Source organism: Trachurus japonicus, chromosome 3 (assembly GCF_045865225.1).
Source record: "Trachurus japonicus isolate A0001 chromosome 3, Traja_1.0".
Taxonomy (NCBI): domain Eukaryota; kingdom Metazoa; phylum Chordata; class Actinopteri; order Carangiformes; family Carangidae; genus Trachurus; species Trachurus japonicus.
In genome coordinates, this window is record NC_140909.1 from 30,936,050 (window position 1) to 30,954,131 (window position 18,082).

At 41.2% G+C, this 18,082-nt stretch overlaps 1 protein-coding gene and 1 long non-coding RNA gene across 4 annotated transcripts in view; both read right to left on the bottom strand.

The window, feature by feature from the left end:
* Positions 1-18,082, bottom strand: part of LOC146990156 (multiple epidermal growth factor-like domains protein 11) — a 160,744-nt gene that overhangs the window by 131,627 nt on the left and 11,035 nt on the right. For all 3 annotated transcript variants that reach the window (XM_085769833.1, XM_085769825.1, XM_085769841.1), the window contains exon 4: positions 13,250-13,350. In XM_085769833.1, the coding sequence (XP_085625959.1) occupies positions 13,250-13,350 (101 nt within the window). The remainder of the gene's footprint in view (positions 1-13,249; positions 13,351-18,082) is intronic.
* On the bottom strand, positions 3,201-4,528 carry LOC146990157 (uncharacterized). Its single transcript, XR_015035645.1, has 3 exons — positions 4,314-4,528; positions 3,587-3,641; positions 3,201-3,254 (listed from the first exon to the last, which is right to left on the bottom strand). It is a non-coding gene; the product is annotated as an uncharacterized LOC146990157 (long non-coding RNA).

Sequence of the window (18,082 nt, forward strand, 5' to 3'; positions counted from 1 at the left end):
ATCGTCGCTGCCCGACGTAGAACACGTATGTCCAAAACGGTACTTTTACAGGAAATGGAAAAAAACACCGTAATTTCACAGTGTTTGAATGTGGTATCATCAAATTTGCTACAATAACATTAAATGTGGTCATACACATGTGAGTGTCATGATATAATCCACATTTTACTAAAATCGTGTTTAAATGGATTTACGTGTTTATTTTTACCGCGACGGCGGAGATACGTTTTTTTCTCATCATTAATTAGAATGGCCAGATCGCGTTTCATTGACAGCTTAATGCGCTCTGATGTTTTTTTTTAAATGCTACGTTACATATCATCCGTAGTTTCTTCACATAAAACATGTAAGCTGAATGAAATAAACAGTTGCCTACCTACACAACTACACACTGTTATGGCTATGATGGCAAAAGTTACACAGACGTTGCCTGACTGCACTTCCGTCCTACCGTAGCCTACTTTTTTTTTCTCTTCACTCCTCTCAGTCTCCACGTCTCCGGATGAGGGGAGGGGAGGGGAGGGGAGGGTAAACATCGTCCTTCTTACTGTAGTAGGCTACTTAGTATATTAACTGCTGCAAGCCATTATCAAACCACTAGTTTACTAACAATACATAACAAATGACTGACATCTTTAGCTTCAGTAAACTCCAGCAGCAGACTTCTGGTGCATTTCTCTTCTGCAGTTGAAGCTAGTAATTACGACCAGTTTAGCTCAATATTGCTACTGTACCACTGGACTAGAAGATCATAAAGCAACAAGCCTTAAAGCAACAAAATACTTAGTAAATAATTTATGTACTCTGCCAAAAAATATGATAGAAATTCCATGTGTTCAACAGACAAGGATCAGGCATGGCCCAAGTCATTTAAAGGTGCACCAAACAACAACATACCAACAATACATGCATCAAAGAATTGTATTTAATAAATAAATAAATACACAGTGGTAGGGAAACCCATCACAATTAGGTATGTAGTGTGTTAATTGCAACATTGTATCTATGAAGTTGAACATACAAAACAGATTTTTAAAAAAGTTTCATTTTTAATGTTGTGCTTGTGTACTGCAGTTGTATGAATGTGTTTCTTGTTTGTGTGATGGTGCACAGCTACCACAGTTTAATTTGTGCTGTGACTGCCTTGTGTACGGCTCAGGTTCTTTGGTGTTGTGGTGAAGCTGGAGGTTTGGGAGGTCCAAAGCCTCTCTCTTTTCCTTACAGGTGTGAGGAGTGTGGTGGTTCACTGTGAGACCAGAGGTGTGTCCAGTGTCAGAGCTACAGGGAGGACCAACAGGTTTAGATGACCCCCTGTGTGAGGGATACCAGAGGTGGGTGAAACCCCAGCATGTGGACTTCCATGGGGGAAAAGAGATATGGTTGTAGTGAGATGTGCACCAAGTCCATGGACATGCTCCCTGAACGGGAGAAGACTGTGACAGCTTGTACAATGGTTGAGGATGTGTTTTAATGCCAGTACCAGCAAGACTGGTGCTCTGGCCTGGCTGTCAAGCTGTTACATTTGTTCACTGCAGACTCAGGTTTTAAACCAGTAACCATTCTCTTCCTTTACCAGTCTGACTGTATGACTCGTGGTCAAGCTGCACTTTAGAGGCTGGGACCCTTGCAGCTTGACCAACAGTCATACAGTCACACACATGACTGTATGGATGTGTGACTGCACGTATGTGTGTGCCATGTATGCATGTTCACGTGTGTGTTTATGCCTCTGTGTGTACATGTGTGTGAGTGCCTGTGCAGCTGTGCGTGTGTGCCTACGAAGGGAGAGAACAGTCTCCTCTCACCTGAGTGAAATCTGTGTCTGGATGTGTGACTGTATGACTCTTGGTCAAGCTGCAAGTTCAGGGCCCAGCCTCTAAAGTGCAGCCTGACCAAGAGTCATACAGTCACACACATCCAGACACAGATTTCACCTGTGTAAACAAGTCAGACTGGTAAAGGAAGAGAATGGTTACTGGTTTAAAACCTGAGTCTGCAGTGAACAAATGTAACAGCTTGACAGCCAGGCCAAAGCACCAGTCTAGCTGGTACTGGCATTAAAACACACCCTCAACCATTGTAGAAGCTGTGTCACAGTTCAGGGAGCATGTCCATGGACTTGATGCACATGGGTGTTCCTCACACATCACACTACAACCATACCTCTTTTCCCCCATGGAAGTCCACATGCTGGGGCTTCACCCACCTCTGGTATCCCTCACACAGGGGGTCATCTAAACCTGTTGGTCCTCCCTGTAGCTCTGACACTGGACACACCTCTCTTGGTCTCACAGTGAACCACCACACTCCTCGCACCTGTAAGGAAAAGAGAGAGCTATCATGACACTTGGCTTTGGACCTCCCAAACCTCCAGCTTGACCACAAGAACCTGACCCGTACACAATGCAACCTCAGCACAAATTAAACTGTGGTAGCTGTGAGTGAGTGTATGCATGCTGTGTGTGCATGTGTAACTTGAATTGATCTTGACTCGTGATCAAGTGCATCATAAAAGGCATGAAAGTCTTAAGGTAAAACTTCAGTTCAGTTTTCAGTTCTTGCAGCTGCTTGAATTTCACAGCTGTAATCTTTTGGCTGGATGAGTAGAGTGGGGCAACACTGGCACACTTCTTCCTGAGAGACAGGGATGGATAGGGTTCCCAGTTTAGTGGAGTACTTTATACTCCATAGTGCCATCCACATTGTACCTAGTAGAAAAGAAAAAACAGAAGGGGGGGGGGATTTCATGAAAACAGTCATAATTTGATGAATTGAACATTAAAAAATGTATGTAATGCTAATGTTTTATATTTTACAGCACTACACTTAAAATGAAGTCAATATTTGTGGGGAAAAAAAGTACAGTATGATAAAAACTACCTGACTGCTCAGAGGTGCATGACTTCTCAGCGTGTGTGTGGATTTTTGTTTGTGAGAAATGTGTGCGTGTTTTTGTTTTTCATCAGCAGATTTGTTTTCAAGTGAATTAACAAAGAGGAACACATTTGGTAAACTGAATGCAATGTTCACAATATTCAAAAATGAGCTTGCATTATCCTTTGCTTTGACTGGCAACTGAATACAGCAATGGTTTACTTTTCTCAAAACTAGATCTGTGACAGGCTTTGGTCTTTAAGTTCTACACAAACCCAATATGGAGATGTGGAAGTGTAATGTAATCTAATAATAATAGGCTACCAACCCTCATTGGCTATAGTACTCCAGGTCATCACCAGAATCATTTTCAAGCAAATCTAAGAACAATAAGGACAAAAACACATTTAATACACTGAATGCAATGTTCCCAATATTCAGAATTGAGCTTGTATCAGTTGATTCAACCGGCAAATTTTGAAAACCTCAGTTGCTCTGTACTTCATCATCTCTTATCATCTCTTAAAAATTCTTGATTCAGAATTTTGAAATTTACCCACATACTAGATGATGGTCTATAACTCTGAAATACAGCAGAAGTTTGCTTTATCAGAGCTAGCTCTGAGACTGACTTTGAGCTTAACTACACAAAATCAAACATGGGGTGTTGGAAGCAAAGTGTGTAATGTGATAATCATGATAAGCCACCAACCCTCATTGGGCAGGTGTATCCTCTTCATCATGGTCAGAGTCACTACCAGATGAATCTAAGAACAATAAAGAGAAACAGGTTTAGTCCACTGAATACAATGTTGACTTTGTTGGAAACTAGGATTGAGATAGCCAGAGCATCAAACCTTCCTCACTACTGACCCTCACATTTGCCACAAGTGCCTCATAACTAATGTTGACAAACTCACACATGCCCTTTAATGACACAGACATCCTAAGAGGAGGGAGAAAAACACATAAAAAACAATTGTGTGCGCTACACAAAGTACACAACGTTTAAAATACTCGACCACGGAAACATCGGGGTCAGTATTTATTTTATTTTTTTTATCTGGTCAGTTATAAGTTAGTAGATTGGCGTGAGCTAGCGCGCTACTGCTAGTGAGTTACACCAGGGTTTTCACTCAAAGATAAAGCCATTTTACGGTCACGTTCATGACCGCAGTATTATAAGGTCTTGCTCCTTTGAGTTTGATGGCAAAAATACGTGTTTGAGTGAATCTCATAATAAAACCAAGCTGTCCAACCGAGTTTATTTGCCTGCTAGCAAGCTAGGTATGCTATGCTAAATACGTCAGCTAAGCTCTCAATAAAGAGTGTGGCATTAACGTTACTTCTCTGAACGAAATAAAAGCAATTATTAATAAATGTCAGCTAATGTTAAGTTGAAAATAGTCGACAAACAATAACAATCGTTTTCACGTTACCTTGACATTGTTATGACCAGCTGCTGTTGCTCCCAGCGAGGTTTGTGGGAGGGGGGAAAAATCGCCGACAGGACTGTTCCACAGAAGCTGGAGATACGCGCTTTGATTGACAGCTTTGACATCAAAGGGAGTTACGTGAAAAATAGATGAGGTGATTTAACATCTTTTCACTGGTCATTTTGATTTCCAAAGCTTACTGTTCACGGAGGGACACCTGATCACTCTAATTGTTGAAAAAACTCAAAATCGAAAAAAATGGACATACGTGGTTTTCATTGGACAGCGACGATATGAAGAGCTCTTTTCCAAAACGCGATAAACGCCAAATTTAAAAAAAATTAGTTTGTCACGCCATTTTGCTGTGTACTGAGCCTATTCACTGCTCCATCAACGTCTCACGTCAAATCGCTACATTTCCCTGTTTAAAAGGCACCGCAAGATGCAGTTTCCCTCCAAACCGCGATAAGCGCCAAGTCTATTTTTAGCCAAAACGCGACATCTCCTCCCTCTCCTCAGAATTCTATGAGCAGCTCCATGCAGTCCAACATGGCGGTGCTCTGAACCCAGGTCTGTTTTCAGTCATTCATTCAGTAGTTTCTGGGTTCTGTGTTAATTACTGTATCTGTTTATGTGGTGGACACTGTGCCGTTAAGTATACCCCCACAGCCCCCGCATACCGTACGAGCCCCGCCCCCGCCTGTAACGCCGGGTGTCCTCCGTATCAACGATCGATTTTTTTTTTTTTTTTTTACAGCAAAGACGTAGTTTTGTTTACAGCAACATGTGCTCACATCATGATAGCGTCTGTATTTTGACTATTAAAACTTCCATAGTCCATAGTTCTCTTTGTTTAACATGTAAAGAGACAGACATCATTACCGCCCCCCTCCCTCCCCCCGACGTGCGCGCACACACACACACACACACACACAGAGAGAGAGAGAGAGACACACGCAGCACCTCAGTGATGTTCTCATGTCATGTTGGTTGGTTTTTCAAGACAGAAACCATCAATTTTTGTTTTTTTAAATGTGGATTTATAGCGTTTTGAGAAAAAATAAAATAAACTTTGAGTTTTTAATCAACAATATTGTTGTTTGATTTAATAATCATTGCTCAACATGTCCAGACTGAGCCAACAATCATTTTAACAGGATAAATTGAATATTAACAAAATGGGTGGGTCTAGGTAAAAAATGTAATTTTCTGGAAAACTATTAAAATGGATTTATAGCGTTTTGGAAAAGAACTCTTCATATATCGTATAAAATTGTGTTTTATATTTAACTGGTCCTGTAGTGCCATACAGGGCCATTGTATAGGGGAGAAAGGTGATGATAAATCTAGGGGCGCAGCGCCCAGTAGGGCCCACAAAAACCCCAGTAGTCTAATCTTTGTATGACTGAATTATTCTGCATAAGACCCTGACTGATACTCATAGTAATGCTGCATTAGCATCAAAACAAAGTAGGCTAAATAAGAAATGATAATAGATATGTAGTCTATGAAAAAAAGTGGAAAAGTCAGGGGGCAGGGGCCCACTTTATTATACTTTCAGGGGGCCCAGGATTCCTAGCAACGGCCCTGGTGCTTTTTTTTAGGAGTTTGGCTGGTCACGGGACTCTTTATATTTCGAAGGGACTTACATAAAAAATATATGCCATGCCATCTATGATCACAACAGGTCACAACTACGCTCGTGGTAACTGAACGCTGCTACTGCACCAATGAAAGAATTACTAAACCATAAATAGACATAGGAAACAAAGCAGTGTTTCCCCTACTTTGTTTTTTTCTCAGGCTTTTTATGCATTTATTTTGAAAGGGCAGCTGGAGAGAGATGGGGGCGCGGAGAGAAAGTGAGAGGGGGGGTTGACACGCAGCAATGGGACTGTCGGAGGGTCGCTGCAGCGGCCGTGCTCTACCAAGACTCGTGACTCACCCCCAATCGTCAGCGCCGCGGTCACCGAAGCTTATTCTGGGAACATTTACACCGGGCCCGCCGTGTCATGTCTCGGTTCCACAGAGCGTTTCAGTGACGCTGCTTCATTATTGCTGCACTATGAGCAGACGTGGCGGCGCGTGTTAATGTCACCGTCGTATGAGTGTGTGCTGTTAATTAACGAGTGTGTATGGAGAATGAAAACATAAAGTCCCATCGTTGTGTTGTGTAGCCGACGGTTCAGGGACCGAGTGTCACAGCACCAGTGGTGTGTGTGTGCGCGCGCCCGCCATCGGGCTGATTTTAGAGGGGGGCGGGGGGGAGTGAGCGAGAGAGAGGGAGAGACGATGCGCCGTGTTTGTATCAGATACAATACAAAGGCTCGCCTGACACCTATATTATAGGAAAACAAAGGACTTTTATGTAAAAATCTGATGTTCAGCAGCAGGGAACACCCCTAATAGGGGTGCAACGGTACAGGTAGCCCACGGTACAATACGTACCTCGGTTTTTGGCCACGGTTCTCGGTACGGTTTCGGTATGTGTTTTGTGCAGAGAACTTTTTTTTTCTCCCAAAATAATGTTTATAATTTATAATATTTATAATATAGCTCTCCTCTCTCTCTATCTCTCACACACACACACACACACACACACACACACACACACACACACACACACACACACACACACACACACACACACACACACACACACACACACACACACACACACACACACACACACACACACACACACACACACACACACACACACACACACACACACACACACACACACACACACACACACACACACCTGAACTGTCTGTGAACAGCCCCTAGTTCCTCCCTCTGCACACTCCTTTAGTCTTTCAGTAGGTGAACACTATGAAGCCACTTTCAAACAGAGATTGCGCTATATTGCCGTCATGGAAGATCGTCACTATGCTGGCAGCTACAGTCTCTCACTGGGAAAGAAGGAGTTAGTCTATTGTGGTTTTTTTTAAACAGCCTTTCACCACCTCTCATCCCTGTCAGTCAACTCCTGCTCGACCTCGGTCTCTATCGCGCGCGGACACGCAGGCACGCGGATACACGACGACATACATGCAGTGTGCATGGACAGAGTTGTGCTGGAACTCTAATAGAAGCTAAATGTGCTAAATCGCGCTAATAACCAATTAATTTTCCGTTGCATCCCTAATTCACAATGGATCTTTTTTCATATTTTTTTTCCCTCAACCAAAACTTTCGCGACAGATTACACATGGGCATCTACCTTAATCCTCTATGGAGTTTTTATATAAACATTTACTGTGATATAAAGCGATGCTGAAACCTGGCTGACACATGATTTGGCATGAGACAGGAAATTATGATATGAAGTTCTTTCAATTTCAAACCATCTTCATTACTTTCCTATCTATAATATATGGACCCCGTCCTGTCATGTAAAAAGACGTTTTTTAAAGAAGAATCACATTTCTTATTTAGACTCTTAAGATTCAAAATTGCTTTTGTCTTTTAAAGGGACAACGAGGAGTTTTTGTTTGACGTTGCCTAGGAGATCGGTGCCAAATCTCGCGAGAGTGTGTCGTAGAGACAGAGACAGGTCTGGAACAAAGTGGATTTTCTCCGGATCTCTCCGTCTGAAAATTACCAGTTTGGTGTCAAACTGTTCAGAAGAGATGTGGCTTGTGAAAAATGAGTCCAAAATTTGCTTCAGTGACCGTGGGGAGAAAGACCCGACCATAATCGGTGTTCACATTAAATTGTCCCATAGGAATCAATACACTCCAAGCTGCCTCTGGTCTCTCTAAAGGGGCGTGGCCGTGCAGAAGCCCACGTGACATGCATACAGGAAGCTGACTCATCATGAAAGGTCTTGGTTTATAAACCGTCTTTGGCTAAATGCTGTTTTAATTCTCGCTGCAGCGCTGTTATTACGTTACTTTTCAAAGTTTTAATATTTTTTCATGTGAGAAAGTCACAGTGAAGATCCACAGTCTGTGGTCAGTTTATCCAGATACCGCCTGTTAGGAGATTTCCTCCGACGTTTTTGGAGAAGTGCAGAGCTAATGTGCTAACGTTAGCAGCTGCTGGTTTGCTGAGCTCCGGTCAACCTCTTCATCATCCCGGGAGAGAAAACGAGCGGAGTAATTTATCGGCAGGTTTTTTTAGAGATTTACCGCCTTCCGGTTAAATACTTTTTAGGAGATAAATTTGATTAAATCTAACAACTGGCAGTCACATTAGTTTGTTTGAATGTAAACTGGAGTTTCAGGTGTGTATTGGACAGGAGAGCTTCACATTGTGTTTTGTTTGTTAGAATATTTAAAAGTGGTAAAAAAAAATACTCACAAGAAATTGCATTTGAAAGGGTGTACTTGCATTACAAAAGGCTACCACTTTACTTGAGTTTGCAGAATATCTTCATTATATTGTCATAATTGTGTCGTGACAGTCAGTTTATCCTTCATGATATGTTAATGACAAATAAAAATGCTACCACTTTACTTGAGTTTGCAGAATATCTTCATTATATTGTCATAATTGTGTCGTGACAGTCAGTTTATCCTTCATGATATGTTAATGACAACTCAAAATGCTACCACTTTACTTAAGTTTGCAGAATATCTTCATTATATTGTCATAATTGTGTCGTGACAGTCAGTTTATCCTTCATGATATGTTAATGACAACTCAAAATGCTACCACTTTACTTGAGGTTGCAGAATATCTTCATTACACTGTCATAATTGTGTCATGACAGTCAGTTTTGGGCATCCTGTCAAACATCATGGTCTGTAACCTAGCACATCTATTATATCATTATGTCAACTTGCCATGAACACAAAAATAGGTGCATATTCCGATAATGTCAAGTTGTCATGACAAAGACATTTTCTGGTAATGTCACTTTGATTAATGTCAGGTTGTCATAAGAAGGACATCCCATACAAATTTAATGTCAAGTTGTCATGACAAAGACAACTTCTGGTAATGTCACTTTGATTAATGTCAAGTTGTCATAATCAAGACAACCCAAACAATGTCAAGTTGTCATTACAAAAACCGAATGACACTTAATGACAACAGTCATAAACGATTATGACATTTGACATAATGTTTATGACACATTCATGACTGAGTTATGACAGTGTTATGACAGTGTTATGTCAAGCTTATGAATACCTATTCAAGTAAAGTGTTACCTAAGTTTTTTACTAATTGAGGCAGATGTTAATTCCTTTGTTCAGATTTCACATTAAGTATTTAGTATGATGTAGGATTTTATTGGTACTGCAAAATAAAAATACAATGAGTCTGAATGCACTAAAATGAACGTTATTTCTTTTATGCATACAACAATGTGTGTTTCTCATATTGTGACAGTTTTTCTTAAAAATAAACTTTTGGGGGGAAATTATCTGATCTACAACGTAATATGTCAAATTGTCAACCCTCTTCAGGATATAAATTGTATGACCAGATTCTTACCAATTAGCCTTATTACTTGCATTTTGTCATAACTAGAATTGGAGTTTTTGAGTCAAAAGTGTTTTTAATGAGGTCACAGTGACCTTGACCTTTGATCTTTGACCATCTATTCAGCTTGTCCTTGAGTCCTACTGAACTTTTGGGCAGATAGACAGGATGCCTCAGGCTGCAAGGAAAGAATGAGGTGGACAAAGACTGAAGAAGCAAACAACTGAAGGAGACATTTTTGTGATGAGAGATAAAACGACCTCAGGCTGAGCAGAATAAAATGACAAAAGGATTCCTCCAGCAGCGAGCCAGGGAGCATCATGAGAGATCGATTCAGGGCGTCTGCCTAAACATTCACAGTCCAGGAGCAAACACGCTGGACGTGTTCTACATCCTGCACATAACCGCATGTTTATCTGGGAGATTCACATTAACAGGAAATGAAAAATGGTGCCTACACGAAAGCCAGGGAACGCAGAAAGAGGAAAGCCCTCTAATCAACTTATCAACCCTCACCCCATCCCCCATCACTCCCCCCTCCCACCCTCGTCCTGTGCCAAATAGGAAACCTTTCAATAAGCTCAAGCCATGCATGTCCCACAACAAAAGAGCCGTCCGGGGCCGTTAACGTTAGCGGGGCAGGCAGGCGTCTCCTTGTACGTAGCTCGTGGCGTTAGCGCTACTCAGCCAATGGGAGGGAACTGTGTGTGTGCATGTCTGTGTGTGTGTGTACAGTACATGTGCGGCATCACACAAAGGAGTGAGGGGTATTTGTCTCTGTCCCCCAGGAGAATCTAATAAAGTTGTTTACAAGCAGATGTTAAATAAAGACACACAATACACTCCCCTTTACCCTCCCCACCCTCCGGTCCCCCCAGGCAAACCCATTCACCCCCTCTCCACAATAAGAAAAGGCAACACTGCTCTATAGAGTTTACCATCTAGAGTGGATAATTGATTTCTGTTGCTGGATCAGGGAGGATGAGGCAGCGTGAGATAAAGACTGAGCAGGAAGACACTCTTTACATTTCTCTTACAGAAGCTGACTTATCTCTGACACGTTTTAACTTTCACAGTTGATTTTCAGTGTCCCACTTTTGATCTAGCGAGCCTGTGTTTGCTTGCAGGTAAAGGGAGGAAAAGGAGAGGGTTTGTCTTCAAAAATAACATTTTAAAAACTCAGTCTGTTTAAGGATTTGTACAATCACCTCCAAACTCCACTTCCACCCTTGTCACAGGGAATTCAGCTGCTAGTCAGAGCTCCTGCTTTGCACTTGTAACTGCATGAGGAGATTAATTCACACAGAAATGTTCAGCCAGTGTACACTAATCATAGCTGGCTACAGACTAAATAAAAGGATGAACCATCTTGCGCGTAACCTTGAACATTAATATTTCTGTAAAGTCTTGAATAACACATTTACGGCAGATAATCAAGTATTGTAGCTGTTCCTCTCCACTGAAACTCTTCTTCCTCCTTCAGTGAAGCTGTTTTGGAGAAAAATAGGTTTTATTTTTAACTTTAATTGTGGCACAAACACTCGGCTCAAACTTATCTAGTTGAAACTAACCAATCCTCCTTCACAGAGGTAATAATGTTCAGGTTTTGTTCTAACACGTTCATCGATGTGTTAATTAAACTGCACTGTGAGGGGATGTTGTTATACTGACAGATAGTTTTATTATTTTTCCAGTGATAGTGGGCTTGGATTAATAACATAAATGCATGCACAGTTCAGCAGCATCACTAACCAACTATCCACAGTTGAATCAACAGCTCTTTTCATTGTCTTGTCAAAAACAGGATTTACTTCAGAACTGTTGCTGTATTAGTTTTACCCATGTGTACCTGTGTAATTTGTCAGCCTGTGTTATTCGATTTGTGCTCAGAAACGAGTCATTCTTCTGAATTTATAGATTATATAGAAATGTATATTGTAAATATTAGTGTATATAATGTGCATACATATCCCATATTGAATTTCCACACTTATTTTGAATTAACATACTCGTATATATGAATATAAATTATATTGTTATATCTTATATCTTACACTTCTTGAACACATTCCTATACTGTATATACAGTATGTGATAATATCACTCTTGACATGTACATGCATACACATACATGGGAAGGCTGGGATCAGAAGCAGCTGTGAGTAAACATCTGTTGCCTCTATACAGCTCTTCATTTCTCTTTGACTGGGCAATCCCCCAGCTTCAAATAGAAATAATGGCGCAGAGAAATTTTGTTTTATCTCACTGACCAAACTTTTCATCTTTCAAAGATCCTTCCCACACAGCGGCAAATGAAGAACATCACACACAACCTCCTTTTCTGTAGAAAGGACAACATTATGTGTAACACAAATATATTTAGGTTTCTTGTGGCAAAGTATGAGCAATAGCCTGATTTTCCATGTAAAGCACTGACTCCCTCACAATACAAGACAGCGCTGCTGTACAAACAACATATCTTCAGAGTGCAGATATCTGATGTCTAACTCTTATTAGCAGACATTTTTTGTTGCTTGCAGCTTATTTGAGGTTGTGTTTGAGACCTTTTTCTATTTTTTTCTGCCTGTGAATACATTTATTTCAAAGCTCTGTGGTCAAACTTTAAGTAGAAATGGATCTAGAGCTGGATTGATCTAGCTTTGACAGCTCCAACAACAGATATAGATAACTGCCTGGCGCAAAGTGAAAAGATAACGACCAAGATTGAATCACTGTTCCACAAGATACACTGCAATTTTAACAAGCCTGGATACTTTGTGTGTATCAAGTGGAAAAAGTTTGAAAATAACAATGCAGATGACAGAAAAATGATTTTGTTTGTTGCAGATACGTTATGCAGAGCACACGCTCCCCTGTGGTGGGAACCTTTCATATCCAGCGGTAGGTTTCTGTCTGATGGGAAGCAGTGACGTTGGATGCATTTTTGTTTAAACACAATGTGCATGTAGCATTAACAGAGCAGCTGTATTTTATACAAAGAGTGCAATATGTAAAAAGATCTAATGAGACTAGTGACATTTGGTTAGGGTTACTAGGTCTTTGTTGTTTTTATATTAGACCTCAGCAGCTCAAATATTTGCTGCTATTTGTATCCAGTTGTGTTCCACTTTAATGTGTTTCCATCACCCCCACCACCAAAAAATAAAAATAAAAAAATAAAAACAAGCTGTTACCTGGTATTAACTTAAGGTAGATTAGAAAAAATGAGGAATGTTTGAAAACTTGTGGCTCCAACATGCAGATGAGGAGCACCACAATACATGTAGTGAGTGAGTGGTGAAAAGTAAAACAATGACTTTTCTCTGATAATTCATGTTACTCTGTCTGTCTGGCTGTCTGTCTTTTGCAAAAGGATTGGGGGAAAACGTATGATCATCACGATTAAAAATCTGTTGACATATTGTGTGAAAGGTTGTGAGTCTCTTCTATATTTGTATAAATGTCTGTTTAGCCAATTGAAAAAGCGACTCAACACAACTTACGAACACACAGGTCTCCACTTTCATAAAAGCCCGGGCAGCACTGAGAGCGTCGTCTGTACATGGTCCTCACGCCTCTCCTGTAGGCTGTTTTATAGCTGATCCTGCAAGTGTGACAAGAGAGAGATGATTAAACCTAACACAAGGAAATCTTCTTGTTTATCTAACAAATCAAACATCTCACCAGAAAATTTGATGTGTTAAAAGTGACAGTGTGAGAGAAAAGTAAATGTTTACATTTAAAGGAAGAGTCTGTAGGTTTGATCGTTGCAGTTTGTAAACACAACATTCCAAAACACATGAGTAAAAGCCCAAAGGGAGGATTTATTTTGTATGTAAGTCTATTTTTTGTTTTTTTAGAAAAATCCTACAGACTCTACCTTAAAGCTAAATAAAAGTAGATGTCCCTGTGTGGTGTGACTATAAATCAGGAAAAGTATCAAAGCCTCAGTCCACAGAGAATTGTACACAGCCTGTATTCAGAAACAGAGCCTTAAAAAACAGTTCTCACTTCTGTGACTTTGTGATGTCACAACAAAGCAGTTCCAGAGTCACCCCAGCCCCCGCCCAACTGGACCCACCATCCAACACTTTCAGGAATTGGTTTCAATTAGTGTTTTACCTAAATCCGCTCTATTTATATTGTATCACCTAAACATCAGAGGCTTAGAGTCTCCTCTCTTCTGATTGGCTGACACCGACCTGTTGTTTCTAGAGCTCCAGAGAGAAGAGAGAGGAGATGTGAAACTACACTGTGATCTTTTTATGGGTCATCACTTCAGATAAAACACAAAAGGATCCTGGAGCTTAGAATTAATTTGTGACACTGTCGCACTCTTTTTCATGAAAATGAATATGAAAAACTTTTTTTTCCCCCTGAGCATGACTTAGCAGGTCACATTTACTCTACTCATGTCACAAAGCTACAAATTAGCACAATTAAATATTTTTCTAATTGGCATATCAGCAGATTTAAAGGTCTGGTGTGTAAAATGGGGGGAAAACTGTGACATCTAGTGTTCAGATTCTAGATTGCAGCGCTCACTCGCGCTCACTCCTCCCGTCGGCAAAGTGACGGTGGCCTCCGAGGACAAAAAAAACTTGTGCGGAAATGGCATCTTCCACGACTGGGAGTATTTCAGGAGCATTAAAGGGATAGTTCAACGTTTTGGCAAATTGGCCCATTGCCATAATCGCTATAGTCATAGCAGTAGGTTTGTTGCCTTTATTTGTCGGTGTAAGCTATTTTTAGAACGGCAGAGCGGAGCGGCGAGCTGCTCAGAGCTACGCTATGGAGGCTAATAAGGGAATTTCTTGGTTTCCCTCATCAAACGTTCCATTATTATCTCATAGCGTGGTGAAGGTGCAGGTCACAACTTGTCCACGGAAGCGTTTTGGAGTTGTTGGATTGTGTATTTGATGTGGGAAACCAAGAAATTCCTTTAGCCTCCATAGCGTAGCTCTGAGCAGCCTGCCACTCCGCCATTCTAAAAATAGCTTGCACCAACAATTAAAGGTAACAAACCTACTGCTATGACTACAGCGATTATGGCAATGGGCCAATTTGCCAAAATGTTGAACTATCCCTTTAGCATGATCTGATATCACCAAGTAATTAACAGCCCAGGAGCGCTGTTATAACCAACCGGTTAAGTTTAGGGTTAGGGTTAGTCCTGGGCTGTTGTTTACTTGGTGATATCAAATCGTGCATCCCTTTAAGCAACGAGGTGAAGATGTAAACCATATTATGGTATGCTATACGTCATCAGTGAGAAGCCCGCCCTCTTCTTCATTTGTTTATTTATGCACGCGAAACTCGCTCTCTGGCTGGCTGGATTTTCCATTTCCGTTGCTGTATGTATAAAAGAATAATTATAAGGCTATGAAAACCAAATGAATTTTATTTTATAGTGATTATACACTAACACTTACATATATTCATGGGTAGTATATTCTGATTTTGCCAATAAACCTTGCCAAATGTTACACACTGAATAAAACACAAAGGATAAAGGATCCTGGAGCTTAAAATTAATTTGTGACACTGTCACACTCTTTTTCATGAAAATGAATATGAAAAACTTTTTTTTCCCTGAGCACTTAGCAGGTCAAATTTACTCTACTCATGTCACAAAGCTACAAACTAGCATAATTCAAAATTTTTCTAATTGGCATATCAGCAGATTTAACTCAAATTCACTTAATCTTTACGATAAAATAGGTGAAGTACATTAAATCACTAAAGAAATAAAGCAGCAGGTCATCATTTCCTCAGAATGAGTCTGCAGTTCTGAAAATATGTTCCCATCCCTCCACTTCTAACAGACGAGCAACACTTAAGTGTTGAGGAGAGTTTCTCCCACTCATTCAAGGACGCTGATGTTTTCTGACATTTCAGTTTAAGATCAATGACTCAGCTCTCAGCTGGAGGAGCTGAACTCGTAGCTATAAAGCTTAATGTGGTCATTAAAGCCTGCTACGCTGACAGTCGCTCATCAGAATGACCACATCAGGCAGAGCTGAACTGTCAGTGTTGGGTAGCAGACAGTGGTGAGAGCAGCTGCCTCTGATCCTCGGCAGCCGAAGAGTTTCACATCCTCTGCATGAGACCTGAGCTGGACTCAGACTGGTGATATCTCAGAGACATCAACGAACAGGAAATGTCATTACATTGAGAGTTTTGTTTGCATTTAATCATCCACACTTCAGTTTAAAATGTAGTTACTTTATCTGAAAGTTTTATTTAACCATGACCTCTCAGTGAAATCCACAAAACACCATTATTCAGCATTTATAAACAGAATATTAAAATGTAATGATTTAAGAGTTAATTAACAACTATGAAACCTCCTGTGGACACACATACACATAGGGCTGTATATTAAAATTTATTACACGGCTCTATTGAATTCTGCTCTCTGATTGGTCCACCGCTGCGTTCTGCGGTCCGTTATTTCTGATTATACCATGGTCTGGGTGAATCCTCGATTCTGATTGGCTGCGGGGTGTCCATTAAAAAGTGATAATGGACACCCATAAAGATGTTCCGGTAAAATAGCCTGATTACGTTCTAAATATTACTGCGCTGGCTCAAACGCTTGTTAGTAACCACGGCAACGGACACTCGGACCAAAACAACTTTTTTTCAGCGCATCACGGCACTGGAGTCTGTAAACACACAAGCGGTAAGAAGCACTGGCCGTCTGAAAAACTTTGTGTCACGTAACATTTAAGCCGTCACCTCACCTCCCTTCACTGATCAACTACCAGGCTGTGGCAGAGTCACTGGCTGCACGCTGCGGTCACAGTGTCCCTCTTTTTTTTCTTTTATCGCCGACGAGAGTTATTAAATAGTCCGCTCAGCCTCTTATGTTAAAGACGAGTCGACGTATGATTTTAACGGTAAAAACAACATTAAATCATGACTGACTTATTTAATATGTATTTTTCTCGTAAGTGACCATGGTATAAGCGGGATAATGCCCTTCGAGGTGTCCGATTATCAGAAATTAATGGACTTCGCGGAAGCAACCGTCATCCGCTTCGCGTCGGACGGTTCACGCCTCCGCGTCGTCCATTAATTTCTGATAATGGACACCTCGTCGGGCATTATCCCTTACATAACAGACCGTCGTCAAGTATAATGACCGTTGCTAGGGACGCCGCTCTGATCAGCACAGCACAGAAAAGAGAAACTATGCAGGATATTTACCTTATGTTTCATTTTTACCGTCATTAAACAGCTTCAGACTAATAGTGATGTTAGATAAATGACTTGTAACTTGTTACAAGGAGAGTGGAGGCTCCTTCCACATCGCTGCTGGAAACCAAACCTGCGATCAGAGCCTCTGACCCGGTGTCACAGCTCTCCTCTCGTCTCTGGCACCGCAGCTCCGCGACACAAACGCACCCCTTAAAAAGCAGTTTATCTCTTGTTTATGACAGATAAGACTACACACATCGTAAGATGTGTATGGTAATCCGTCGATCCACTGATTGATTATCAAAAGCTTCAAATGCACGATTTAGCATTCGCTAAATGATGCAATTATAAATCGATGAAAGTCGTATTTTAATCAACATAATGGGCCGGATTTACTATGGTCCCAGATAACGGGCGCTAAATTGTTTGCACCCGTGTTTGGTTAGTGCACGCAAAACAGCTGATCTACTAAGAGTAACCCGCTAAATGAAAACACGTGCAAACCACAATATGTAAATGAGGGTTTTGCGCGTGGTAATCGTTTCCGACCATGGAGAGAGTGGACAGAGAGCTGGACGGACAAAGGGACAGAATGACATTGGATCCGATGCATACAATGACAGCATGTGTGTTCATCTCTCTCACGCTCTGTTTAGATAAATAAACACAAATCGCTACAGGGCCCAACTCGTCATATAGTGATGAACAGGCAGCAGCTGCAGCGACAATCACGCACCTAGAATATGTGTGTGCCGCCCATGATCGAGTGGATTAATAGAGAGCTCAGGTGGGACACACGGATCTAAACGCTCTGACCACTGACCAGAGGGATCAAAGACGGGTGAAGGCAGCGGTGACGTGTCTCAGTCCGGGACCGGGACTGAGAGACGGAGCTGAGCAGCCAGGTACTGGAGAGGAGGAGAGGAGAGGAGCGCACTGCAGGACAGACGTGCGTAACGGCGTGTAAAAGACTTTTAACACGGCTGACAAACTGTTTCAGAATTACCCAGACGTGAGGAAATGCAGAGATGTAAGATCATGGGGCTCTGACAGGTATCAAACCAATAAACGCATAAGTTTTAGCAAAGTTGTATCAGTTAGTACATGGTTTTCAGACGTGGTAAATAAAGACG